Raw genomic sequence first — 27,788 nt, forward strand, 5'->3', positions numbered from 1 at the left:
TTGGCACGCATGCATGTGTGAAGGCGAGTGGGCGGGGGTAGTTGGAGGGGGGGGCGACACACACACACAAGTTCCCTACGTGCCGCATACTGAATAGCATTTCGGGAGCATCCCTTAAACTTGACTTTACATGGGTGTTCAAAGTGCGGCCTGGGGGCCATTTTTGCCTGCAAAATCTAAATCTAATAAAGTCAAAATATTTAGAAAAAAATATATTATTTAACAACAAAAGGTTTGAAATTTTACAGAATTTTTTTTATAAGGAATATTAATTTAAACATTTTTTTTATAGCATAAAGTTGAAATACAATGATATGAAAAAGTATCCGAACCTTTTGGAATTTCATTAAAATATTCATTCAATTATTCATTTTCTACCGTTTTTTCCTCACGAGGGTCACATGGGGTGCTGGAGCCTATCCCAGCTGTCTTCGGGCGAGAGGCGGGGTACACCCTGGACTAACTCATGTCAATCTCACGTCATCTATAACAAGTAGTGCTGTTTTAATCCCATTGATCACAGTTTTCAAATGAATTAGTCATGATTAATCACCATTTGAAATACAGTCATCCCTTGTTTATCGCAGTTAATTAGTTCTACACCCGACCGTGACATTCGAATTTGCTTCAATTTTGCATGTAGTATTCTCATGTCATTTATAATAAGTAGTGCTGTTTTAATCCCATTAATCACAGTTTTCAAATTAATCATTCATTTTCTATCGTTTATCCTCACGAGGGTCGTGTGGGTGCTGGAGCCTATCCCAGCTGTCTTCGGGCGAGAGGCGGGGTACACCCTGGACTGACTCATGTCAATCTCACGTCATCTATAATAAGTAGTGCTGTTTTAATCCCATCGATCACAGTTTTCAAATGAATTAGTCATGATTAATCACCATTTGAAATACAGTCATCCCTCGTTTATCGCAGTTAATTAGTTCTACACCCGACCGTGATATTTGAATTTGCTTCAAGAGTGCATGTAGTTTTGCATGTAGTATTCTCATGTCATCTATAACATCTATAAGTAGTGCTTTTTTTTAATCCCATTAATCGCAGTTTTCAAATTAATCATTCATTCATTTTCTATCGTTTATCCTCACGAGGGTCGCAGGGGGTGCTGGAGCCTATCCCAGCTGTCTTCAGGCGAGAGAGGCGGGGTACACCCTGGACTGGTGGCCAGCCAATCACAGGGCACATATAGACAAACAACCATTCACACTCACATTCATACCTATGGACAATTTGGAGTCGCTAATTAACCTAGCATGTTTTTTTTGGAATGTGGGAGGAAACCGGAGTACCCGGAGAAAACCCACGCATGCACGGGGAGAACATGCAAACTCCACACAGAGATGGCAGAGGGTGGAATTGAACCTTGGTCTCCTAGCTGTGAGGTCTGCACGCTAACCACTCGACCACCGTGCTGCCCTCATTAAAATATGAAAACCTATAAATGTTTGGGCGGTCACTAATGTATTGAGCTGAGGACTCCTATAGAGCAGCTACACACAAGAACCCGCACAGGAAGCTTTCTAGATCTTCCAGATTCTGCACCTCTTTGTGTGCAGCGTTTCCACTGACATACTGATTCCGATCAAAAACTGTCTTTAGTTTATTCTACTCATGACCCGCCTCCAGGTACGCCCACTCCGCTGTGATTGGTCCCACTTTCAATCACTCCCGAGGACTTCCGGATCTATGAAATACTGGCTCATATCAGGAAGTCCGGATCGCTTGTACAACACGAAACATCACAAAATGATAATACAACATTCGAACTGCATTTATAGGTCGGGAAAGTGGAAAAAACATAATAGGTCCCCAGTAGAGTTCGATTCCCCGCCTTCAAGGCTTAACGTCGTTCAGTGTGTCAACTAAGCCGTGTGCTCTCCTCTGCCAGGAAACTCTTAAGCTGGACTTGGACAGTGAATGAAGAGGCTGCGACACAGATAACCGGACACCTTGTCAGAAACCCCCGCGGTGGCCTGCAGCGACGACCACCTCTCCGCCTGGCCCCCGTCCCAGTTCTCGACATGACTGTAGGTCATTCCTGGTTTGATTTTGAAGGATTTTTATGTTCTGCTTTTGTGACTCTCGTCTATTTTGGAGAAGTGGAGTCCTAAAAGCAGAACAATCGCAGCTTCCGTTTGGGACTTGAACACTTTTTCAGTTACACAAAACATTTACTTGAAGTAAAACTGGACACAAAAACTTCCATTTAAGATGTTTAAAAAAAAAAAAAAAAAAAAATTATTAATTAAATCATTTTCTACCGCTTATCCTCAAAAGGGTTGCAGGCGGTGCTGGAGCCTATCCCAGCTGTCTTTGGGCAGAGAGGCGGGGTACACCCTGGACTGGTGGCCAGCCAATCACAGGGCACATATAGACAAACAACCATTCACACTCACATTCATACCTATGGACAATTGGGAGTCGCTAATTAACCTAGCATGGCCGAGGGTGGAATTGAACTCGGGTTTGCTAGCTGTGAGGCCTGAGTGCTAACCACTTGTCAATCGTGCAGCCATACTGAAGGACTTTAAAAATGCTATTTTTGTTGTGGTTGTTTTTATTTTTTTTTGATTTGTCACAACAAACATGCATTTTTAAAGTCCTTCAGCATGGCTGCACGGTGACAAGTGGTTAGCATGCAGGTCCCACAACTAGGAGACCCGAGTTCAATTCCACCCTCGGCCATGCTAGGTTAATTGGCGACTATTTTTGTTGTGGTTGTTTTTTTTTTTGGTTTGATTTGTCACAACAAAAATGCATTTTTAAAGTCCTTCAGTATGGCTGCACGGTGGACAAGTGGTTAGCATGCAGGTCCCACAACTAGGAGACCCGAGTTCAATTCCATACTGAAGGACTTTGAAAATGCTATTTTTGTTGTGGTTGTTTTTTTTTATTTGTCACAACAAAAATGCATTTTTAAAGTCCTTCAGTATGACTGCACGGTGGTCAAGTGGTTAGCACTCAGGCCTCACAACTAGGAGACCCCAGTTCAATTCCATACTGAAGGACTTTAAAAATGCTATTTTTGTTGTGGTTGTTTTTTTTTATTTGTCACAACAAAAATGCATTTTTAAAGTCCTTCAGTATGGCTGCACGGTGGACAAGTGGTTAGCATGCAGGTCCCACAACTAGGAGACCCGAGTTCAATTCCATATTTCCATATTGAAGGACTTTAAAAATGCTATTTTTGTTGTGGTTGATTTTTTTTGATTTGTCACAACAAAAATGCATTTTTAAAGTCCTTCAGTATGGCTGCACGGTGGACAAGTGGTTAGTGCTCACGCCTCACAACTAGGAACCTGAGTTCAATTCCATACTTCCATACTGAAGGACTTTAAAAATGCTATTTTTGTTGTGTTTTTTTTAAAAAAAATTTTGATTTGTCACAACAAAAATGCATTTTTTAAGTCCTTCAGTTTGGCTGCACGGTGGTCAAGTGGTTAGCACACAGGCCTCACAACTAGGAGACCCATGTTCAATTCCATACTTCCATACTGAAGGTGTGCTAAAATGCTATTTTTGTTGTGGTGTTTTTGTTTTTTTTTTTGCACAGAGATGGCCGAGGGTGGAATCGAACTCGTGTCTCCTAGCTGCGAGGCCTAAGAATTATTTTTTATACATCCTCCAAATCAGCGGTGCCTTTAATGACATTCTTTAACTGTATTCGACGACTACTGTAGTTAGTGTTTGTGCGTACGGAATAACAGGAAGTAGCAGGAAGTAACAGGAAGTAGTAGTTTTCAGTTTCTTGTGGGTTTTTAGGTCAACTGACAGCGGAAACGCCGCCTTTCTTTCTGTTTATGAGCGCAGTTGTTTTTTTTTTTGTTTGAACGTTGCGAGTTTGATTGACGGGTCTGCGTCGAGAAACATATTTTAGCGCGGTACAAACTCATGTTTTGTATTTATTGAAAAAAAAAAAAAAAAAAAGCAAAGCTTTTTTATTTATTATGGCACTTTTGCATTTGCAGCGCGGGTGAAACGTGACTGGAAAGAATAGAATCAATTAAAGTTGTTTAGTTCCGCATTTCAATTCTTGTTTGTTCGAATCCCTTCCACTTGCTTCCTGGTGCTAAATGAGCTGAATCTGTGTTGGACTGCAATCCACCCACTTTACACCCACTATCCACCCACTCTCTGGTGGCTTGTCGGAAATATCCTGGTCTGATCTATCTTGTGGGATGCCTCAGGGTTTGGATGCGGGGCCAAGTTGATTTGCACTTTTGATTTTTTTCCTATCAACAAATTTAGTCAAGTTTTTAGTCAATTTTTTTTTTTTTTTTTTAATGTCACATTGCCCTGCCTGTGGACTTTGCCCCCCCCCAAGTGGGAGTTAAGAGGGTGTGTACACAGCACTTCTTTTTTTTATTTTCCAATTAAATTTAGATAAGTCACAATGGAAAAGTCAATAAATGCAGTACCCAGTACAGTAAATACAGGTACTTTTGTGATACTCAACAGAAAAGAGAACTGAAAATAAGTACGCCCCAAATTCTTACATCACCCTGGGCGAACCAGGAAGTAGCCTGCTAATGAACAAAAACAACAAACAATACAGTCAAAAAATGACCCGGTCAGGTTGTTTTCTTGAAATATTTTCGTAATGAAAAATTTTTATCATTTCATATTCCAGGTATTCCCCAAAAAAATATGTTTTTGATATCATGCCATTCACATTTTTAACTTACCTTTTATACATTTTAAGAAATTTTAGTTTTTGTGTTACTACCCCAACCTTCCATAAGTGGGTCAATTTAAATTTTTGAATTTTTAGATTTTTTAAATTAAATAAAAAAACTTAAACTATATTAGGAAAGCAGGAAGTGAACAAATATAACAGTATGTATGTAAATTTTGTAATTTTTAAATAATTTTTAAATAATAAATACTTTTTAAGTATTTAAGTAGGAAGAAGCAAAGCTTATTAAATCCTACCCCTCCATCTGGTACTTTTACAATCAGTTACTGTTACATTTGTTCACTTCCTGCTTTCCTAATATAGTTTAAGTTTTTTTATTTAATTTTAAAAATTTAAAAATCAAAAAATTTGAAAATGTATATTTTTTTAAAATTAAAATTAAAAATTACATTTGTTCACTTCCTGCTTTCCTTTTTACATTTTTTTACAAAAATTTACATTTTTAAAATTGAAAATTATTATTTTTTTAATTTTTACATTTAAAAATAAAAAAAAATAAATTTTTACATTTTTAAAATTAAATTAAAAAAAAGCAGGAAGTGAACAAATGTTTTGTTTAATTTTAAAAATTAAATTTTTTTAAACTTTCAAATATTTAAATATTTTTATTTTTTAATTTGTATATTTTTAAATTTGTATATTTTTAATATCAATACAGTATTGTGGAACGATATATTGCCAAAACAATATTTTCTTACACCCCTAATCAGCAGTATAAAAATAATTATGGGACATCCCAAATAATAATAATAATTCACGTGGAAAAACCAAACTCCTTTCCAACTCTTAGGTCCTGGTTTGGCCTTGTGACTTCAATCCTTAAATCAACTTTGTTCCCTAATCTCCGCCACCGCCACTATATCTACAACAAAAATAAATAAATAAATAAATAAATAAATAAATAAAATAAAAAATTAAGAAATTTTTTTTAATTTTTAAATTGAAAAAAATAATTTTTAATTGGAATCGCCGAAACGATTACAATTGAGTGCACCCCATAATCAATTCCCAGTTCCACATGTCCAAAAGGAGTAGGAAGAAGCAAAGCTTTGTTTCCTAATCGCCGCCACTATATTTACAACAAAAATAAAATAAAAAATAAATAAAAAAATAAAAATTACGAATTAAAAAAAAAAAATTAATACAAAAAATAATTTTTAATTAATGCACGCCATAATCAGTTCACAGTTCCACATGTCCAAAAGGAGTAGGAAGAAGCAAAGCTTATTAAATCCTACCCCTCCATCTGGTACTTTTACAATCAGTTACTGTTACATTTGTTCACTTCCTGCTTTCCTAATATAGTTTAAGTTTTTTTATTTAATTTTAAAAATTAAAAAATTTCAAACTCTAAAAATTTAAAAATCTAAAAATTTAAAAATGTATTTTTTTATTTTAAAAATTAAAATAAAAAAATACATTTGGTCACTTCCTGCTTTCCTAATATAGTTTAAGTTTTTATTTATTTAATTAAAAAAATGTACATAAAAAAATAAAATTTTTACATTTTTAAAATTAAATAAAAAAACTTAAACTATATTAGGAAAACAGGAAGTGAACAAATTTTTTGTTTAATTTTAAAAATTCATTTTTTAAAAACTTTTAAATATTTAAATATTTTTAAATTTGTATATTTTTAAATTTGTATATTTTTAATATCAATACAGTATTGTGGAACGATATATTGCCAAAACAATATTTTCTTACACCCCTAATCAGCAGTATAAAAATAATTATCGGACATCCCAAATAATAATAATAATTCACATGGAAAAACCAAACTCCTTTCCAACTCTTAGGTCCTCATTTGGCCTTGTGACTTCAATCCTTAAATCAACTTTGTTCCCTAATCTCTGCCACCGCCACTATATTTACAACAAAAATAAAATAAAAAATAAATTAAAAATAATTTTTAAAATTTTTTTAATAAAATTTTTTTTTAATTAATGCACGCCATAATCAGTTCACAGTTCCACATGTCCAAAAGGAGTAGGAAGAAGCAAAGCTTATTAAATCCTACCCCCCCATCTGGTACTTTTACAATCAGTAACTGTTACATTTGTTCACTTCCTGCTTTCCTAATATAGTATAAGTTTTTTTTTTTAATTTAAAAAATTAAATCTAAAAATTTAAAAATGTATTTCTTTATTTTAAAAATTAAAATAAAAAATACATTTGTTCACTTCCTGCTTTCCTAATATAGTTTAAGTTTTTTTAATTTAATTAAAAAAATTTACATTAAAAAAATAAAATTTGTACATTTTTAAAATTAAAAATTATTATTATTTTTTTTACATTTAAAAATAAAAAATACATTTTTACATTTTTAAAATTAAATAAAAAAACTTAAACTATATTAGGAAAACAGGAAGTGAACAAATTTTTTGTTTCATTTTAAAAATCAAATTTTTTTAAATTTTTAAATATTTAAATATTTTTAAATTTGTATATTTTTAATATCAATACAGTATTGTGGAACGATATATTGCCAAAACAATATTTTCTTACACCCCTAATCAGCAGTATAAAAATAATTATGGACATCCCAAATAATAATAATAATAATTCACATGGAAAAACCAAACTCCTTTCCAACTCTTAGGTCCTGGTTTGGCCTTGTGACTCCAATCCTTAAATCAACTTTGTTCCCTAATCTCCGCCACCGCCACTATATTTACAACTCCTTGGAAACTTGGAGATCCACCAATGGGATCAATGGGATCAATTAGCGGCCGCCTGTGCCTAATCTACTGCCAAGGTGGCCACAGCATGTTTGGGAATGCCTTCCAAAACAGGAAAAGCAGCCGCTCACAGAGAATATCAGCGGTGCCGGGAAGAGATGGATTCTTTTTGGATGATTCAGCAAGTTAACATGTGAGTCCTTTTTCCTGTTTTTGTTCTGCGTCACGACTCGCTTCCTGCCCCCCCACCCCTCGTGACGGCGGGTACAATGGCGGCGGATAACGTCGAGCTGCAGCGATGCCTACAGAGTCGCCGCAGCACCATCAACTGCCCGTCAAAGGCCGTGAGCGACGTGAAGACCTTCCCGTTCTCTCAGCAGGACGCGGTGAAAGCGTGGAGCTCGCTCGGGAACCTGGACGCCCCCGAGCGTCCGTCAAACGAAGACAAACCCAAACAACGGCAAAGTCACGTCAAAGTGAATGTCGGCGGGAAGGTTTTTCATATCCCTAAAAAGTGCGCCGTGAACTACCCTCACACTCGTATCGGATCCCTGGCGACCTGCACGGATCGAACCCGCCTACTCAAACTCTGCGATGACTACTCGGTTAAAAAAAACGAGTTCTTCTTTGATCGGGATCCGGCCTTTTTCCACCATATCTGCCATTTCTACGCCAGCGGAGAACTTTGGGTCATTCGGGAAATGTGTCCCATCCACTTCGAGGAGGAGATCGCTTACTGGGGTTTGAGCCTGAAGGACACCAAACGCTGCTGCTGGTTGGTGTTCGAGGAGAAAGTGGACGAAATGAAAGACAACCTTAAAGTCGAGCGAGAACTTATGGCTGAGATTGAAGTCAAATACGACGACGAGTTATTCCAAAATATGGCATTCGGGAACATACGGAAGAATTTGTGGAACATCGTGGAGAACCCTTACTGGTCGATTTGGGCCAAAGCTTTCAACGTGGTCTCGAACCTTTTTGTCCTTTTCTCGATTCTTGCCATGTCTCTGAACACTTTAGAGGAGCTCCAGAACTACCAAATATGTGGTAAGACCTACATGGAGTGGGTGGAGATCGTTACCATCGTGTTCTTCGCTGGCGAGTATCTGATCCGCCTGGCAACCACGCCCGACATCAAAGTGTTTCTGAGGAGCGGACTCAACTTTGTGGACATGGTGGCCGTCATGCCTTATTTCGTTCAGATCATCGCCGAAGTCGTGATGGGCGCCGACGACACGCAGGAGGACCTCAGGGCTCTGGCCAGCGTCAGCAAGTTGAGCCACGTTCTAAAAGTCGTGAAACTCCTGAGGATTTTTCGGATTTTGAAACTGGCCCGACACTCCACCGGAATGAGGGCGTTCGGGTTCACGCTGCGTCAGTGTTACCAGCAGGCTTCCTGTATTTTGCTCTTCATCGCCATGGGGATCTTCACTTTCTCCGCTCTCCTGCATTCGGCCGAGAGGGAGACGGCGGACTCTCCCATCAGCAGCATTCCGTACGCCTGGTGGTGGGCCGCGGTGAGTATCTTCTCATTCATCAACCACTGAAGGACCTCGGACTGGTCCCTGAGTGTAGTTCAAAACTGTTATGTCTGCAGTGATGCGGGTGCTCCATCGCCCCCTTGTGGTAAAGACGGGTAAATGTTCATGCATCCCCATCATCCGTAGGATGGCCAAATGGTTGCTGGCTCGACCATCTGGTTGGGATGCCTCCTGGTTAGTTCAGGGTGTGACACAACAAAAGGAGGCCTCAGAAAGACCTAGGACATGTTGGAGAGACCATGTCTCTCCGCCAGCCTGGGAACGCCTCAGGAAAGACCTAGGCTGGGAATGCCTCAGGAAAGACCTAGGACATGTTGGAGAGACCATGTCTCTCCGCCATCCTGGGAACGCCTCAGGAAAGACCTAGGACAGGTTGGAAAGACCATGTCTCTCCGACAGCATGGGGCCGCCTCAGGAAAGACCTAGGACACATTGGCGAGACCATATCTCTCTGCCAGCCTGGGAACGCCTCAGGAAAGACCGAGGCTGGTAATGCCTCAGGAAAGACCGAGGACATGTTGGCGAGACCATGTCTCTCTGCCAGCGTGGGGCCACCCCAGGAAAGACCTAGGCTGGGAACGCCTCAGGAAAGACCTAGGACACGTTGGAGAGACCATGTCTCTCTGCCAGGGTGGGGCCGCCCCAGGAAAGACCTAGCCTGGTAATGCCTCAGGAAAGACCTAGGACACGTTGGAGAGACCTTGTCTCTCCGCCAGCGTGGGGCCACCCCAGGAAAGACCTAGCCTGGTAATGTCTGAGGAAAGACCTAGGAAACGTTGAAGAGACCTTGTCTCTCCGCCAGTCTGAGAACGCCTCAGGTAAGACCTAGGACACGTTGGCGAGACCATATCTCTCTGCCAGCGTGGGTCCGCCCCAGGAAAGATATAGGACACGTTGGAGAGACCATGTGTCTCTGCCAGCCTGGGCACGCCTCAGGAAAGACCTAGGACACGTTGGCGAGACCATGTCTCTCTGCCAGAGTGGGGTCGCCTGAGGAAAGACCATGTCTCTCTGCCAGCGTGGGGCCGCCCCAGGAAAGACCTAGGACATGTTGGAGAGACCATGTCTCTTTGCCAGCCTGGGAATGACTCAGGAAAGACCTAGGACACGTCGGCAAGACCATGTCTCTCTACCAGCCTGTGGCCGCCTCAGGAAAGACCTAGGACAGATTGGAAAGACCATGTCTCTCCGCCAGCGTGGGGCCACCCCAGGAAAGACCTAGGCTTGGAACGCCTCAGGAAAGACCTAGGACAGGTTGGAATGACCATGTCTCTCCACCAGTGTGCGACCACCCCAGGAAAGACCTAGCCTGGTAATGCCTGAGGAAAGGCCTAGGACATATTTGAGAGACCTTGTCTCTCCGCCAGTCTGAGAACGCCTCAGGTAAGACCTAGGACACGTTGGCGAGACCATATCTCTCTGCCAGCGTGGGTCCGCCCCAGGAAAGATATAGGACACGTTGGAGAGACCATGTGTCTCTGCCAGCCTGGGCACGCCTCAGGAAAGACCTAGGACACGTTGGCGAGACCATGTCTCTCTGCCAGAGTGGGGTCGCCTGAGGAAAGACCATGTCTCTCTGCCAGCGTGGGGCCGCCCCAGGAAAGACCTAGGACATGTTGGAGAGACCATGTCTCTTTGCCAGCCTGGGAATGACTCAGGAAAGACCTAGGACATGTCGGCAAGACCATGTCTCTCTACCAGCCTGTGGCCGCCTCAGGAAAGACCTAGGACAGATTGGAAAGACCATGTCTCTCCGCCAGCGTGGGGCCACCCCAGGAAAGACCTAGGCTTGGAACGCCTCAGGAAAGACCTAGGACAGGTTGGAATGACCATGTCTCTCCACCAGTGTGCGACCACCCCAGGAAAGACCTAGCCTGGTAATGCCTGAGGAAAGGCCTAGGACATATTTGAGAGACCTTGTCTCTCCGCCAGCCTGGGAACGCCTCAGGAAAGACCTAGGACATGTTGGAGAGACCATGTCTCTCTGCCAGCGTGGGGCCGCCCCAGGAAAGATATAGGACACGTTGGAGAGATCATGTGTCTCTGCCAGCCTGGGCATGCCTCAGGAAAGACCTAGGACATGTTGGAGAGACCATGTCTCCGCCAGCCTGGGGCCTCCCTAGGAAAGACCTAGGACATGTTGGCGAGACCATGTCTCTCTGCCAGCGTGGGGTCGCCTGAGGAAAGACCATGTCTCTCTGCCAGTGTGGGGCCGCCCTAGGAAAGACCTAGGACACATTGGAGAGACCATGTCTCTCTGCCAGCCTGGGAACGACTCAGGAAAGACCTAGAACACGTTGGCGAGACCATGTCTCTCCGCCAGCCTGGGAACGCCTCAGGAAAGACCTAGGACATGTTGGAGAGACCATGTCTCTCCGCCAGCCTGGGAACGCCTCAGGATCTGCCCAGAAGTTCTGGACAAAGCATCCGAAGTGAGGGAAGTCTGGGTTTCTTGTCTTCTTCCTTATCTGGGAATAATATGCATGACGTCTAAGTACGTCGTAAAAAATGTCTGCTTCCATCTTGATTGAGCCCAGGATAGAAGGACTAAACATTCTCCAAAACCTGACTCTCCAGGCATGATTAATCGATTCACGCTCCAACTGTTCCAGTAGCTGCCACGCTAGTATTCTTAAAGTCGACAAAGCGCCAACTTTCCATATGCAAATATGGTTGTTATGAATATTTAACCGCTGCAAAGTTTGGTTTGCCAATGTCGAGGTAAGTCGCTCAGCCAACTGAAAAACAAATACCGACGCCTTTATTTGTCTCTCAGGCAAACCTAGCCTGAAGGCACTCTTGTTCTATAGAGGATCTTTGGCTAGTTCGTGGCGCTCGACATGAAGTAGGATTCAATATTAATAAATGGAATATTTTTGTAGGTGGCGCATTGAAAACCTGTTTATGACCTTCTACAATTGTTTTACATTAGAGCCCTGTAAACATGAAATAGCACCCCTATAGTCACCTTTGTAGTTGTATTATCTAAATCTTTATAGTAGACATGTCACCGTTAGCATTGAGGAAAGTTCCTCGTCGTTGTTGTTGTTGTATCTGGAACATAATGGCGGTCGATCACACATGGCATTAAAAAAATAATAATAATGCACCCCCCACTATGACATGTATCACTTGATACACTTGGTATATTCATGCCGCCACAGACGCTAGCAATGTACCCAACCAACTAGTTAGCCTCCCAAGTTATTTATTCTAAACGTAAGCACGGGTTTGTACCACTTCCACACTGAATCGTAGGCCATAGACAACCACAAAACAGCGATAATTTACTGCATTTTTTGAGAATGTATACATTCTTAAAAATAGCAAAAGTGCTCCTGTCTTACAGAAGATCTTTGTGACTAATGTGAAATATGACTTTAGGGTTTGTACCACTTCCACACTGAATCGTAGGCCATAGACAACCACAAAACAGCCATCATTTACTTCATTTTTGAGAATGTGTACATTCTTAAAAATATCAGAAGTGCTCCTGTCTTATAGAAGATCTTTGACTAACGTGAAATAGGACTTTAGGGTTTGTACCACTTCCACACTGACTCGTAGGCCATAGACAACCACAAAACAGCGGTCATTTACTGCATTTTTGAGAATGTATACATTCTTAAAAATAGCAGAAGTGCTCCTGTCTTACAGAAGATCTTTGTGACTAATGTGAAATATGACTTTAGGGTTTGTACCACTTCCACACTGAATCGTAGGCCATAGACAACCACAAAACAGCGATCATTTACTGCATTTTTGAGAATGTATACATTCTTGAAAAAATCAGAAGTACTCCTAACTTATAGAAGATCTTTGACTAACGTGAAATATGACTTTAGGGTTTGTACCACTTCCACACTGAATCATAGGCCATAGACATACTTCATTTTTGAGAATGTATACATTCTTAACAATATCAGAAGTACTCCTGTCTTACAGAATATCTTTGACTAACGTGAAATATGACTTTAGGGTTTGTACCACTTCCACACTGAATCGTAGGCCATAGACAACCACAAAACAGACATAATTTACTTCATTTTTGAGAATGTATACATTCTTAAAAATAGCAAAAGTACTCCTGTCTTACAGAAGATTTTTGTGACTAATGTGAAATATGACTTTAGGGTTTGTACCACTTCCACACTGAATCGTAGGCCATCGACATTTGAGAATGTATACATTCTTAAAAATATCTTTTAAAAATATGAAAGTCTTGCATTGATATTATATACATAATAAGAATACTATTCAAGCCCCCCCCCCCATAACAATTTTTAGTGGACTGGCCCTGTGCTAACAAGATTAACCTGGACTAATCTATCACACTTTATGTGTCACTCACAACATTCCCGGGATTTGATCCACCTCGATAACTGCATGGATCTGTTATGGCGGAAATCACTGCTCGTTCACGAACAAAGCATTATTAGAGCCCTGTAGACATGACAAAACACGACTATAGTCACATTTATACTCTTTTTATTTACAACATATTGCGCAACTGCAGGGTCTTGAGACACATGCTAACTCGCAAACTAGACCGCTAGCGACCTAAACGGTAGCCTTCAAGTTATTTCCTTTCAACTTAAAAAGCCAAAAACTTACCACTTCCACACGGATAGGGAGGATAACTATTAACAGTTATTTAACCTTTAACATGAACATGAATCAAACGTAATATTTTTTTCTGGGTACATGATACCATACAGCATCCATATCAACATTAAACTTTCATATCAAGGCGGGGGCCTCAAACTAGTGTCCTGCGGACCACATTTGGCCCGCGCGCCGCATGTTTGAGACCCCTGTTTTAGAGCATGAAGAGTTTGAAAGTATCAATATTAAAAGAATATTTTTTTTTCTTAGGTCAGCATCTCCACTGTGGGCTACGGGGATGTGGTTCCCGTGACCATCCTGGGCCGCATCGTAGCCTTTGGCTGCATTTCGTTCGGAATCATCCTGAACGGGATGCCCATTTCCTTCCTTTTTAACAAGTTCTCAGATTACTACGCCAAGCTGAAGACCCAGGAGTACAACACTATCTCGGTTAAACGACGCCTGCAGCTCAGGAAGCGACTCCGACACAGAATGGACGCGTGTTTTTGTCCCACAGAGGAAGAGGACATTCCCTTCCGAGCATCCACTCACATTCCTCACGTGACAGATGCTTGGGAAGCTGATACTCGGGATTGAAAACATCAGCGTCAGTAACATTATGAATAGTTTACGTTCACTTTAATTCACTTATGAGCTGTGGGTGCTAGAAAAATAGAATAATTCTATTCATAATTCATATTTATAGGACTATGAACTGGGAATTAGATCGGTCTACACATTTCTGGACTTCTGTGATGAAAGTGGCTAAATCATTTATTTTAATAATTTTAATATTTAGGATATTTAATGAGATTATTTTACATCAAAATATGCAATAAATTTGGGTCAATTTTGGGTATTTTTGCTATGAAATTCTTAAATTGTACTTGTTTATCCGTCAAAAAATAAACAGGAAATATCTTAAGACATCAAGTGATTGAATTGGAATGCAAAAAAAAAAAAAGTATATCTTCAGTGAAATATTGCATTGTTGTAGTACTTGAGGTTTGCCACCAGCTGCTTATAATGATCTGCTTTCAAGTCATCATGATCAGCAAATAAGGTTAACATTCCACCAACTCACTTTTTTTTTATTTCCTGAGGGACAAAAAAAGTCATTAAAAAAAGATAAATATCAAAAAATATCGACCTCTTCAACCTAGTATCGATCCCATCCCGTATTTTTCTTTAGTTTTCATATCATACTTTAATGACGGGAGTACAGTCAGTTAATTTAAGCAAGTACATTTCCGCAAAGTCGGATTCCTTATTTATAAATGGAATATTTTCGTACGTTTGCCACCAGCTGCTTATAATGATCTGCTTTAAATCATTATGATCAGCATTTCAGGTTAACATTCCACCAACTACATTTTTTATGTAATTTCCTGAGGTACAAATAAAGTCATTTCAATAAAAACAAAAGATAAATATCGAAAAATATCGACCTTTTCAACCTAGTATCGATCCCATCCCATATTTTTCTTTAGTTTTCATATCATACTTTAATGACGGCAGTACAGTCAGTTAATTTAAGCAAGTACATTTCCGCAAAGTCGGATTTCTGATTTATAAATGGAATATTTTTGTACGTTTGCCACCAGCTGCTTATAATGATCTGATTTGGTTTCCAAGAAAGTCATAAGTTATAATAAGTTATATCAAAGTTGTGAATGATAAAGTATATAAAGAAGTAAATAAAGTAATTTCAATTAAAATTTTTTTAAAAAAAAGATAAATATCGAAAACTATCGACCTCTTCAACCTAGTATCGATCCCATCCCGTATTTTTCTTTAGTTTGCATATCATACTTTAATGACAGGAGTACAGTCAGTTAATTTAACAAAGTACATTTCTGCAAAGTTGGATTCATTATTTATAAATGGAATATTTTCGTACGTTTGCCACCAGCTGCTTATAATGATCCGCTTTCCAGTCATCATGATCAGCATATAAGGTTAACATTCCACCAACTCACTTTTTTATTTCCTGAGGGACAAATAAAGTAATTTCAATTAAAAAACATTTTTTAAAAAGATAAATATCGAAAAATATCGACCTCTTCAACATAGTATCGATCCCATCCCATATTTTTCTTTAGTGTTCATATCATACTTGAATGACGGGAGTACAGTCAGTTAATTTAAGCAAGTACTTTTCCGCAAAGTCGGATTCCTTATTTATAAATGGAATATTTTTATACGTTTGCCACCAGCTGCTTATAATGATCTGATTTGTGTTTCCAAGAAAGTCATAAGTTATATCAAGTTATATCAAAGTTGTGAATCATAAAGTATATAAAGAAGTAAAGTCATTTCAATTTTAAAAAAATAAAAAAAAAGATAAATATCAAAAAATATCGACTTCTTCAACCTAGTATCAATCTCATCCCATATTTTTCTTTATATTTCATATCATACTTTAATGACGGGAGTACAGTCAGTTAATTTAAGCAAGTACATTTTCGCAAAGTCGGATTCCTTATTTATAAATGGAATATTTTTGTACGTTTGCCACCAGCTGCTTATAATGATCTGCTTTCAAGTCATCATAATCAGCATATAAGGTTAACATTCCATCAACTCACTTTTTTTTATTTCCTGAGGGACAATAAAAGTCATTTCAATCAATTTTTTTTTTAAAGGTAAATATCGAAAAATATCGACCTCTTCAACCTAGTATCGATCCCATCCCGTATTTTTCTTTAGTTTTCATATCATACTTTAATGATGGGAGTACAGTCAGTTAATTTAAGCAAGTACATTTCCGGAAAGTCGGATTCCTTATTTATAAATGGAATATTTTCGTAGGTTTGCCACCAGCTGCTTATAATGATCTGATTTGTTGTTTCCAAGAAATTCATGAAATTTGTCTTTTTTTTTAATATCAAACCTCAGAAATGGTTGCTTGTACACACACTGTACCTTCTGATAAACTACAATATTGGCATTATTTTGCATACAATTGATACTTTGATCCAATACTGCATCTTGGAAAATACAGCCAATGTACACTTTGTCTTTATTAGTAACCTAAACCAAGAAAAACTACCACTACTTTTGTACTTTTGGAAGCATTTTACTTGTAAACTAGTATCATTCAACAAATATTAATGCGCTTCATATCTACTTTTTGGACACGGCCAATACCGTAGGAAATGTACTTGGATTAAAATAGTATTACTCCATATACTCCATGGTATTGCTAATGTTAATATTCTACTCTTGTAATCCTGTTTGTATATTTTTGTACCCATTTGTTCAAGGTTACCCACATGTTTTGTTATCTCGGTGGTATCGCTGAACACATGTCACATTCCGGTATCAGTATCGTGGTTATCAGGAAGTTCCGTATTGAGTAATTGTGTCATAATGTTGCGCATTTCCTCCAATGACTCGGCTTGTGTTCTCCTCTTCAAACATGCTCACCCACCGCAGTCGATAACATCCTCGTTTTATGGTTTGATGGTATTTATTCTTCTCTAACCAGTCCAATAATCTCTGCAATGTTTGCCTTGCACAGTTGGTTCCCCTCTCCTTGGTTCAGCATATCAGGTTAACATTCCACCAACTCACTTTTTTCCTGAGAGACAAAAAAGTCATTTCAATAACAAAAAAATTAAAATTAAAAATATTTTTAAAAGAATTTTAAAAAAAAGGAAAAATATCGAAAAATATAGACATCTTCAACCAAGTATCGATCCAATCCAGACACTACCCTCTATATCGACAGCATCACTTTTTTAAAATTTTCTGAGGGACAAAAAAGTCATTTCAATAAAAAATTAAAAATATTAAAAATAAATAAATAAATATCGAAAAATATCGACCTCTTCAACCTAGTATCGATCCAATCCAGACACTACCCTCTATATCGACAGCATCACTTTTTTAAAATTTCCTGAGGGACAAAAAAAGCCATTTCAATAAAAAAAGAATTTAAAAAAAAAAAAAAAAAAAAAGGAAAAATATCAATAAATATCGACCTCTTCAACCTAGTATCGATCCAATCCCCACACTATCCTCTATATCGACAGCATCACTTTTTTTAAATTTCCTGGGTGACAAAAAAGTCATTTCAATGAAAAAAAAATAAAATAAATTTAAAAAAAAGGAAAAATATAGAAAAATATCGACCTCTTCAACCTTGTATCGATCCAATCCAGACACTACCCTCTATATCGACAGCATCACTTTTTTTTTAATTTCCTGAGGGACAAAAAAAGTCATTTCAATAAAAAAATAAATAAAAAATATTTTTTAAAAAATTAAAAATAATTAAAAAAGGAAAAATATAGAAAAATATCGACCTCTTCAACCTAGTATCGATCCACTCCAGACACTACCCTCTTCATTGACAGCATCATTTTTTTAAAATTTCCTGAGGGACAAAAAAAGTCATTTCAATAATAAAAATTAAAAATATTTAAAAAAAAAAAGGAAAAATATTGACCTCTTCAACCTAGTATCGACCCAATCCAGACACTACCCTCTATATCGACAGCATCACTTTTTTTTTTTAATTTCCTGAGGGACAAAAAAGTAATTTCAATAAAAAAAATTAAAAATATTAAAAATAAATAAAATGTAAAAAAAAAAAGGAAAAATATCGAAAAATATTGACCTCTTCAACCTAGTATCGACCCAATCCAGCCACTACCCTCTATATCGACAGCATCGATATCTGACACGATCCGCCCGCCCCCTACACAGTACATTGCCGTCAGTGTCCATCATGTTGCTGGCACACACAGACGGCAAGGGGCTGCTTTCGTCCGTCACAAAGTAAGTCTTCTCATCCTATTTTATCCTTTCATCTTTCATATTTTATACTTTATTATATTTGCCTTTAAAGTCACTCAGTCATTTTTTTAAAATTGCTTTTTAATGACTCGTCGTAACGGTAAATGTTAACAGTTTAGCTAGGTCGTCGGGAATCCATTTCAATTTGTTTAAATGACTTAAAATTATTTTTTTATGCGTTTTTGGCCACAAAAACAAATAAACTAAAAAACAGTGCCTCGTTGGTGGTTTTGTTTTGTGACTAAATATAAAGTTAAATTAAATCCGCGTGTTTTGATGTTTTTCGTGCAACGAGTTAGCTTATATTTTTCTATTTTCACACCATCTGAACGCTTGAATAACTCAACGAGAACCAAAAAAAAAATGCTGAAAGTAAAATAGTTCGGAATTCTAATAAATTCTAATCAATTGATCATATTTACTGCTGGAAGGTAACTCATATTCATTTCAATTGATTTCATTAGTTTCGTTCATAAACGGAGTCACTACACACAAAGGGTGAAACTTTGTTCCTGTATTTCTATTTCAACAATCAGTAATTTAGCTTTAATTAAGCTTGGTTGCTCAAAAATGTAGTTTTATGCGGCATAATATGAATATAATAGTATTTCATAAGATCTTTGATGGTTTGTACAAAGACTCATAGCTTGTTCATGCATGCCAGGATTCTTGTGGTTGTTTTTTCATGTCACGCCTGCACCTTCGTGTTAGTCATTGTTCATAAAGTTCATTTGCATTTTATCTATCATGTCATATCTATCATACATGCAACAGTACTGGGGGCGGGGGAGTAATCGGCCATTACTCGTGAAATATTAAGTCATTTTCTTCCTTGTTGCGGGGGGTGCTGGAGCCTATCCCAGCTGTCTTCGGGCGAGAGAGGCGTGGTACACCCTGGACTGGTGGCCAGCCAAGGGTGGAGGGTGGAATTGAACTCAGGTCTCCTAGCTGTGAAGCCTGTGTGCTAACCACACACACCTATTTTTCATCAAAATAGTAGTCATGCCAAAATGTTGTGTTGCTGCTGGATGTTCACAGTATCCGAGTGATACTGTTGTGGGGGTGCTGGAGCCTATCCCGGCTGTACACCCTGGACTGGTGGCCAGCCAATCACAGGGCACATATAGACAAACAACCATTCACACTCACATTCATACCTATGGACAATTTGGAGTGGCTAATTAACCTAGCATGTTTTTGGAATGTGGGAGGAAACCGGAGTACCCGGACAAAACCCACGCATGCACGGGGAGAACATGCAAACTCCACACAGAGATGGCCGACGGTGGAATCGAACTCGGGTCTCCTAGCTGTGAAGCCTGTGTGCTAACCACCCGGCCTCTGTGCAGCCCTGGTTCAGTATATTTTTCATCAAAATAGTAGTCATGCCAAAATGTTGTGTTGCTGCTGGATGTTCACAGTATCCGAGTGATACTGTTGTGGGGGTGCTGGAGCCTATCCCAGATGTCTTCAGGCGAGAGGCGGGGTACACCCTGGACTGGTGGCCAGCCAGCCAATCACAGGGCACATATAGACAAACAACCATTCACACTCACATTCATACCTATGGACAATTTGAAGTGGCTAATTAACCTAGCATGTTTTTGGAATGTGGGAGGAAACCGGAGTGGAATTGAACTCAGGTCTCCTAGCTGTGAAGCCCTGGTTCAGTATATTTTTCATCAAAATAGTAGTCATGCCAAAATGTTGTGTTGCTGCTGGATGTTCACAGTGGCGGGGTACACCCTGGACTGGTGGCCAGCCAATCACAGGGCACATATAGACAAACAACCATTCACACTCACATTCATATCACATGCAAACTCCAAGGGTGGAATCGAACTCGGGTCTCCTAGCTGTGTGGCCTGCGCGCTAACCACCACCTGTACTCGTGAAGTATATTCAAAGTTTATTTGTACTTCTGAATGTAATTAAGGTGTTTTTAATCACTCTTTAGTTTCTTTGCCTCACACACATACACAAACAGCCACACTAGCATGCTCTGCTAAACTAAGCTAACCCCGCTAGCTTCTATTCACGCTCTGTAAGAGAGGAGTTTAGATGTTTTTTTCCAACAGCTTTTGTCAGTGTCTCAGTTTGCCGTTTGATTCCGCCATAATTGAGCGGTCCGCCGAGGAAATACTTATAGTCATAAATAAGAGAAAGCTAGCCCGCTACTCGGCTAACATTATGTTTGTATGGTACAAGGTCGTCTATTTCATTGGTTTGCTCTACTATGTTGTGCTTTTCTTCTCCATGCTGGGCGCCTGAATTTAATTTAACTTAATTTTAATTTAATTTAATTTTTGTCCTGTACCGAAGTATTATTATTATTATTATTACAGTATTATTTTAGCTGTTTGAAGATGAACTATATCAACAAGTTGAAGTATTTGTGATTTTAGAAATAAGGAGTTAGTATGTTCTCTGTAGGCGGCATTATGAATTATCCTTACTGGCCTTTTTTGCAGTACATTTAGTGTGAAGATTGCTTTTTATAGTTATTATCCCATATTTCCACACAATAAGTAAGATATGGTAGATGCCACCTTATGTTGTATATTTGTAATATGAGGTTTCCAGCTCATATTTTCTTCTATTATGATCCCCAGAAATGTATTTTCCAATGTCTACACGGTTTATTTGTATTTGCTGGTGCGTATCCTTTCTGCTGTTAGCAAACTGAAACTAAGGGAACTTCCTGTTGGTGCGTTGAGCGTTGCATACCCCAGCCATAAATGCCATCGTTCAAAGGTTCCGCCTCACAGTAACAAGTGGATTTTATCATACACTTGATAAGAAAGCCAACATTTGCCAACTTTGTTATGACTTTAAATAATAGTAAAGCTGCAGTACATTCTGCGTGTTTTTGCTCAATTTATGCATATTTGTCTTTAGTTTAGGAGTACAGTCGGTTAATTTAACAAAGTAGTCGGATTCCTTATTTATAAATGGAATATTTTTGTAGTTAGAGCGTTTAAAACGTGTTCACGTCCTTCTAAAATTATTTTTTAACATAATTAGAGCCATCTAGACATGAAATAATACCCCATAATCACCTTTACATTCGTAATACCCAGTGTAGTAGACATAATAGGAATAAATACGCCATTTAAGATATAAGTAATTGTGTGATGAATGTGAAAGAGTGGTTTGGAGTAGCCCGTGTTTTTATTAGGGATTAGTATACTACATATACTACATATCATCAACATCTGGTAATGGTAATGGTAATGGTTTTATTTCATTTGAACATGCATCAGATTACAATTGAATGCATCCCATAATCAGTTCACAGTTCCACATGTCCAAAAGGAGTAGGAAGAAGCAAAGCTTATTAAATCCTACCCCTCCATCTGGTACTTTTACAATCAGTAACTGTTACATTTTTGTTCACTTCCTGCTTTCTGAATTGAATTGAATTGAATTGAATTTTGAATAATTTAATTTAATTTAATTTAATTTAATTTAATTTAATTTAATTTAATTTAATTTAATTTAATTTAATTTAATTTAATTTTTGTCCTGTACCGAAGTATTATTATTATTATAGTATTATTTTAGCTGAACTATATCAACAAGTTGAAGTATTTGTGATTGTAGAAATAAGGAGTTAATATGTTCTCTGGTACTTTTACAATCAGTAACTGTTACATTTGTTCACTTCCTGCTTTCCTAATTTAATTTAATTTAATTTAATTTAATTTAATTTAATTTAATTTAATTTAATTTAATTTAATTTAATTTAATTTAATTTAATTTAATTTTTGTCCTGTACCAAAGTATTATTATTATTATTATTATAGTATTAGTTTAGCTGTTTGAAGATGAACTATAGCAACAAGTTGAAGTATTTGTGATTGTAGAAATAAGGAGTTAATATGTTCTCTGGTACTTTTACAATCAGTAACTGTTACATTTGTTCACTTCCTGCTTTCCTAATTTAATTTAATTTAATTTAATTACATTTTTGTCCTGTACTGAAGTATTATTATTATTATAGTATTATTTTAGCTGTTTGAAGATGAACTATATCAACAAGTTGAAGTATTTGTAATTTTAGAAATAAGGAGTTAGTATGTTCTCTGTAGGTGCCATTATGAATTATCCTTACTGACCTTTTTTTGCAGTACATTTAGCGAGTGAAGATTGCTTTTATAGTTATTAGCTCATATTTCCACACAATAAGTAAAATATGGTGGATGCCACCTTATGTTGTATATTTGTAATATGAGGTTTCCAACTCATATTTTCTTCTATTATGATCCTCAGAAATTTTATTTTCAATGTTTAAACGGTTTATTTTGTATTTGCTGGTGCGTGTCCTTTCTGTTGTTAGCAAACAGCATGATTTTAGTTTTACTTAAGTTCAAGGACAATCTATTATCATCAAACCATCTTTTTAGTGTGACCAATATTAGCTCATTTAGTGATTTAAATGCTTCAAAATGCTTCATTTAGGTATATAATATATAATAGGAGGGAAGTATAGAAGTATATTGTCACGTTTGGTAAACAGGGTGAGGTCACCCTCACGTCATGACATGTCGTTTTTTTTTTTTCCCCGAGGTTGGCTCATGTGGAATAGCAGTGTAGTTTATTCCAATGACTAATGGCTAACCACCCATGTAACTTATTCCAGCCTGCTTGTAATTTCCACGACACGCCCATTGCACCAGCAGAGCATCCAAGCGTTCTTGCCGAGTCACCTCATGTCTGCTTTTAGATCGGGTCTGCAGTTCACTGCTCACTTACAAGGGTGGGGGTCAAATGTCAACAGTCCATGGGAGGGGGGGGTAAAGTATGTGCTTGGGGTCATACGTGCATACATGCATACATGTCATGTCTGCTTATGGCAGAGATGTGTCATTGGAAAGTGCTAACAGGAAGTGATTACTAAACTTCCTGTTATTTTTGTACTTTGTTCTGGTGGACTTTTCCTGCTCTGCGTCTCCACATCTTAGAACACGACTACATGAAATACAGTATATATGTATACTAGGGTGCATCAAATTTGAATGGGAAATTTTAAATTCATAATATCAATTAGGCTGGCATTCCATTTTTTTTTTCCAAATGTGGCCCGCAGGACACTAGTTTGAGGCCCCCGCCTTGATATGAAAGCTTGTCAACCCACTAGAAATAGCAGGTGGTAATTTACTCATGGTGTCATTTTACAAATAATGCTACACTCATCACACAGCAACTTAACACTCAAAATGTATACCTAAGAAATATAAGGTACCAATAAAAAAAATGTTTTTTTTCTAATGAACATAAAAATGTCTTTTGCAAAGTTTTGAGGAAATCCGTTGAGATTTAGGGGTGCCACCTCACACATAAACTTTTGTAAAATTTCAGAAAATGTGCAATTTTTAATTGTGCAATTGCCCAAAAAAAGTTGACCTGGAAATGTTGAGTACAATGAACAGTGCCTAAAATAATAAATGGACAAGTGTATATCACATTATGTAGGACTACAGTACCACTCTCAAAAAATATGAGGCATCAGCAATACTGTCTACTCCGGGGGTCTCAAACACGTGGCCCGCGGGCCTTGATATGAAAGTTTAATGTTAGTGCGGCCCGCGCAAGTTTGATATGGATGCTGTATGGTATCATGTACCCAGAAAAAATTATTACGTTTGATTCATGTTCATGTTAAAGGTTAAATAACTGTTAATAGTTATCCTCCCTATCCGTGTGGAAGTGGTAAGTTTTTGGCTATTTAAGTTGAAAGGAAATAACTTGGAGGCTACCGTTTAGGTCGCTAGCTCTCTAGTTTGCGAGTTAGCATGTGTCTCAAGACCCCGCAGTTAAAAAGAATCATTTGTCTACCCACCAACTATATGTGTTTTTTATAAGTTTTTATTATTTGCCGTTTTATTATTATTATTATTATTATATTTATTTATTACTGATTGATTGATTTTCTTTATTCTTGATTTGTTTATTTATTTTTCATCTTATTTTGTGCAGAAAAATAAAAAAGTAAGATATTTGAGAACAGTGGAATGTTTTATCCGAGCTTTTATTGTGGAAAATCTGAACCAAAGCACTGAAAAAGTTTGTATATTTTTCTGTTTTTAATAAGTGCGTTTTTTTTTTTTTTGAAAACCTGATGCGGCCCAAACAAAATTTCAAGACTGGACGAACGAAAAACTAGCAATATGAAGTTATTCCAACAAAAACTCGGGGAAGTCGGTATCACATGATGTTGATGTTTATGTTTTATTCTGGTTATAGCGGCGCATGTAAACAAGAGATTGGAATATTCCTTTCCATGGATACCATTGTTTTCGGACAAGTCATTTTGGAAAGATTCCATTGGTTTACTCCTCATGTAAACGTGGCTATTATAATGCCCTTCATAAGACAACATATCGATGCAAATAATAAACAATGCTTTCTTTCAGCAGAGTTTCGAGGATGAGACCCATCAGAGTCCGAGGCGGCTTGCTGCTTGCATGTTTAAGTCTGCTGGCCGTCCATCTCTTTAAAAACGTCATGGACCAAAAGACCATTCAAGACAACATGAGAGAGCATCATCATCAAACACCTCCGCCCACCGCCAAGCACCACGCCTTCATCTGGCCGAGTTGTCAAAGAAACACATCAGTTGACAACATCTCAGGCTTCAGCTCACTTCCTGTTGCGATAAAAGACTTTCTGTACTATCGGCATTGTCGCCACTTCCCCATGATACTGGACCTTCCTCAAAAATGTGGCGGAGTCGATCGATCAGAAGATGTTTTCCTACTCCTGGTCATAAAAAGCTCCCCTGTGAACTACGAGCGTCGAGAGGTTCTTCGTAAGACCTGGGCGAAAGAGAGATTGCACAACGGCGTCTGGATCAGAAGGGTTTTTGTCGCCGGGACGACGAATGAAGGCTTTGAAAAGACAAGGTTGAACAAACTCCTGGAAGCAGAGCAACAGGAGCACAAGGACATCCTGCAGTGGGACTTTGCCGACTCGTTCTACAACCTCACCTTGAAGCAAGTTCTCTTCCTGGAGTGGATGCAAAGAAACTGTCCGAAGGCTCGTTTCATTTTAAACGGCGACGACGACGTTTTTGCCCACACGGACAACATGGTGGAGTATCTCCACAGCCTTAAAGGCAACAACGGAAGCAAACACCTCTTCACCGGGCATCTGATCCAAAACGTGGGGCCTATTAGATCACCCGGGAGCAAGTACTACATCCCCGTTCAGGTGCAGGAGTCGGACTCGTACCCTCCCTACTGTGGCGGCGGTGGCTTCCTGCTTTCCGGCTACACAGCTTTGGTCATATACAAGATGTCCCGCTCTGTTCCCGTTCTTCCCATCGATGATGTTTACATGGGGATGTGCCTGGCCTCGGCAGGACTTGCACCGAGCTCCCATATGGGGGTGAAGACAGCCGGACTGTACATCCCGTCCAGAAACATAGACGGATATGATCCGTGCTTTTATAGGGACGTTCTCCTGGTCCACAGGTTTCTCCCAGCTCAGATGTATCTCATGTGGAACCGGATACATGGACCCGCTTTGAAATGTGGTTCCTAAGTCAACTTGGAGATACTTAATTACTGGCTATGAACTTGAACTGAGCTTTGGACTAAAGACCGTGGACTACATGGACTGTTTTTGTAGACATGGACGTTTTCATGTTGACAAGCAGCTGTCAATGGAAGCAATCAGGTCAACTAAATTAGTACACTTGGGCTTGGTGACTGCTGACCCCAGTTCGATTCCACCCTCGGGCAACTCTGTGTGGAGTTTACATGTTTTCCCCGTGCATGCGTGGGTTTTCTCCGGGTACTCCGGTTTCCTCCCACATTCCAAAAACATGCTAGGTTAATTCGCGACTCCAAATAGTCCATAGGTATGAATGTGAGTGTGAATGGTTGTTTGTCTATATGTGCCCTGTGATTGGCTGGCCACCAGTCCAGGGTGTACCCCGCCTCTCTCGCCCGAAGACAGCTGGGATAGGCTCCAGCACCCCCCACGACAGTATCACTCGGATACTGTGAACATCCAGCAGCAACACAACATTTTGGCATGACTACTATTTTGATGAAAAATATACTGAACCAGGGCTGCACAGCGGCCGGGTGGTTAGCGCACTGGCTTCACAGCTAGGAGTACTCCGGTTTTCCTCCCACCGATGAATGAATGAAAGAAAGAAAATTGGACATAGAATACTGTGCCAAATGTCAGCGTACCTCATGAGAGTTCATTTCAACTGACTGTTTGGCTTTTTCTTTGCTTTTCATAGCTTTTTATGGTACAGTTTGAACATTTTAACAGTGGGAAAAACTAGGTAGGAATGTTACAATTTCACAATGTTGCTTGTACAGTTAATAACAGGTTGACAATATAATAGTTATAGTATACAATAGCAATAGTTTAACACTGGAGCAGATTATTCCTTTTTCTCGGAATCCCACATTTCAGATTATGTTTGACTTGAGAGGTCCTTCCGACAAAACATGTATCGATTGTGTTTTGTGTCACTTTTTTGGTTTGTTGCTTCACAAAAAACAATTTTTTTTGTCAAACCCCAAAACACTTTGGCGTGGCTTGGGGGCCATTTTGTATCGTGGTACTGATTCTGTTACACTATCCCCAACTTTTAGTGTAACCTAGTGCTATTTAAGTCATTGTATGGTTTTGTAAAATGTTGTCTCAGGGTTTCTGACGTTTTATAATAATAATTTATTGTGATTGTAGCCCAGCTGGAGGGCTCATATCATTTTTTTTTTTTTACTGTGACTGGCAATGAAGTTGTTATTTTTTCTCAACAAGCTGTTGGATTGTTGCAAATGAGACATTTGCAAATTATTTCATAAGCGGATCCCAGGCTGTTCAGTTTAAGGGTTCTTTATTCTTCTTCTGTTTTGCAATGTTGAAAAAAAAAATTAAAGGTATTCCTCAAGGCTCTGTGTTGAGCCCACTGTTATATTTTGACACGCGTGAAACAGCTGCAGTGCTGTTTCTGTCCGCCAGAGGAACACATATGGAGGCTGACGTCAGTGCAGCATCTCAATGACTTTGCTGCTCGAATGTAGTTCTGAAGTAGAGATTAAAAATTTAAATTTAGCCGTAAATTAACCACAACGTGTGTGTGTGTATATATATATATATATATATAATTTGGTCTTAATGGGAAAAACCTGGCTGGATAAATTGAAAAATGTTAATAATGAAAACATAATACTCAAAAAAAAATACAAAAGCAACGCTTTTGTTCATGAGTTGAACTCAACATGTAAAAAAGTTTTTCTTTGTGCACAAAATGCATATTTCATTAATTGATTGAAATGTTGACTATTGTTTTTCGCCTGGATTTTCTGTACTGTTGGTCAAGTCGCAGGTGGATTTTGCTCACCATCATGGCGGCCGAACCGTTGCAGGAAGTACTACGGAAGTGGTTACGGAATTGGCGGTTCTATAGCCTGGACTTGC

At 38.6% G+C, this 27,788-nt stretch overlaps 2 protein-coding genes across 2 annotated transcripts; both read left to right on the plus strand.

The window, feature by feature from the left end:
* The first annotated feature begins 7,298 nt into the window (after window positions 1-7,298).
* Window positions 7,299-16,556, plus strand: LOC131129165 (potassium voltage-gated channel subfamily V member 2-like). Its single transcript, XM_058072380.2, has 2 exons — window positions 7,299-8,909; window positions 13,809-16,556. The coding sequence occupies exons 1-2, from the start codon at window positions 7,662-7,664 to the stop codon at window positions 14,133-14,135; spliced, it is 1,575 nt and encodes a 524-aa protein (XP_057928363.2). The 5' UTR covers window positions 7,299-7,661; the 3' UTR covers window positions 14,136-16,556.
* Window positions 16,557-17,615: 1,059 nt separating this feature from the next.
* On the plus strand, window positions 17,616-27,430 carry LOC131129167 (N-acetyllactosaminide beta-1,3-N-acetylglucosaminyltransferase 3-like). The gene is made up of 2 exons (XM_058072383.2): window positions 17,616-18,323; window positions 24,761-27,430. Exons 1-2 carry the CDS (start codon window positions 18,274-18,276, stop codon window positions 25,884-25,886), a joined length of 1,176 nt encoding a protein of 391 aa, XP_057928366.2. The 5' UTR covers window positions 17,616-18,273; the 3' UTR covers window positions 25,887-27,430.
* Window positions 27,431-27,788: the final 358 nt, after the last annotated feature.

The sequence above is a fragment of the Doryrhamphus excisus genome, linkage group LG4 (assembly GCF_037039965.1).
Source record: "Doryrhamphus excisus strain RoL-2023G ecotype Guam linkage group LG4, RoL_Dexc_Guam_v1.1, whole genome shotgun sequence".
Taxonomy (NCBI): Eukaryota; Metazoa; Chordata; class Actinopteri; order Syngnathiformes; family Syngnathidae; genus Doryrhamphus; species Doryrhamphus excisus.

What these genes read in the sequence shown, in the direction of transcription:
- LOC131129165 (XM_058072380.2), top strand. Translation starts at nt 7,662, where the DNA reads ATGGCGGCGGATAACGTCGAGCTGCAGCGATGCCTACAGAGTCGCCGC. An exon ending in ACGCCTGGTGGTGGGCCGCG is followed by an intron (nt 8,910 to 13,808) that starts GTGAGTATCTTC and finishes TTTTTTTCTTAG; the next exon opens with GTCAGCATCTCCACTGTGGG.
- LOC131129167 (XM_058072383.2), top strand. Translation starts at nt 18,274, where the DNA reads ATGTTGCTGGCACACACAGACGGCAAGGGGCTGCTTTCGTCCGTCACA. An exon ending in CTGCTTTCGTCCGTCACAAA is followed by an intron (nt 18,324 to 24,760) that starts GTAAGTCTTCTC and finishes TTCTTTCAGCAG; the next exon opens with AGTTTCGAGGATGAGACCCA.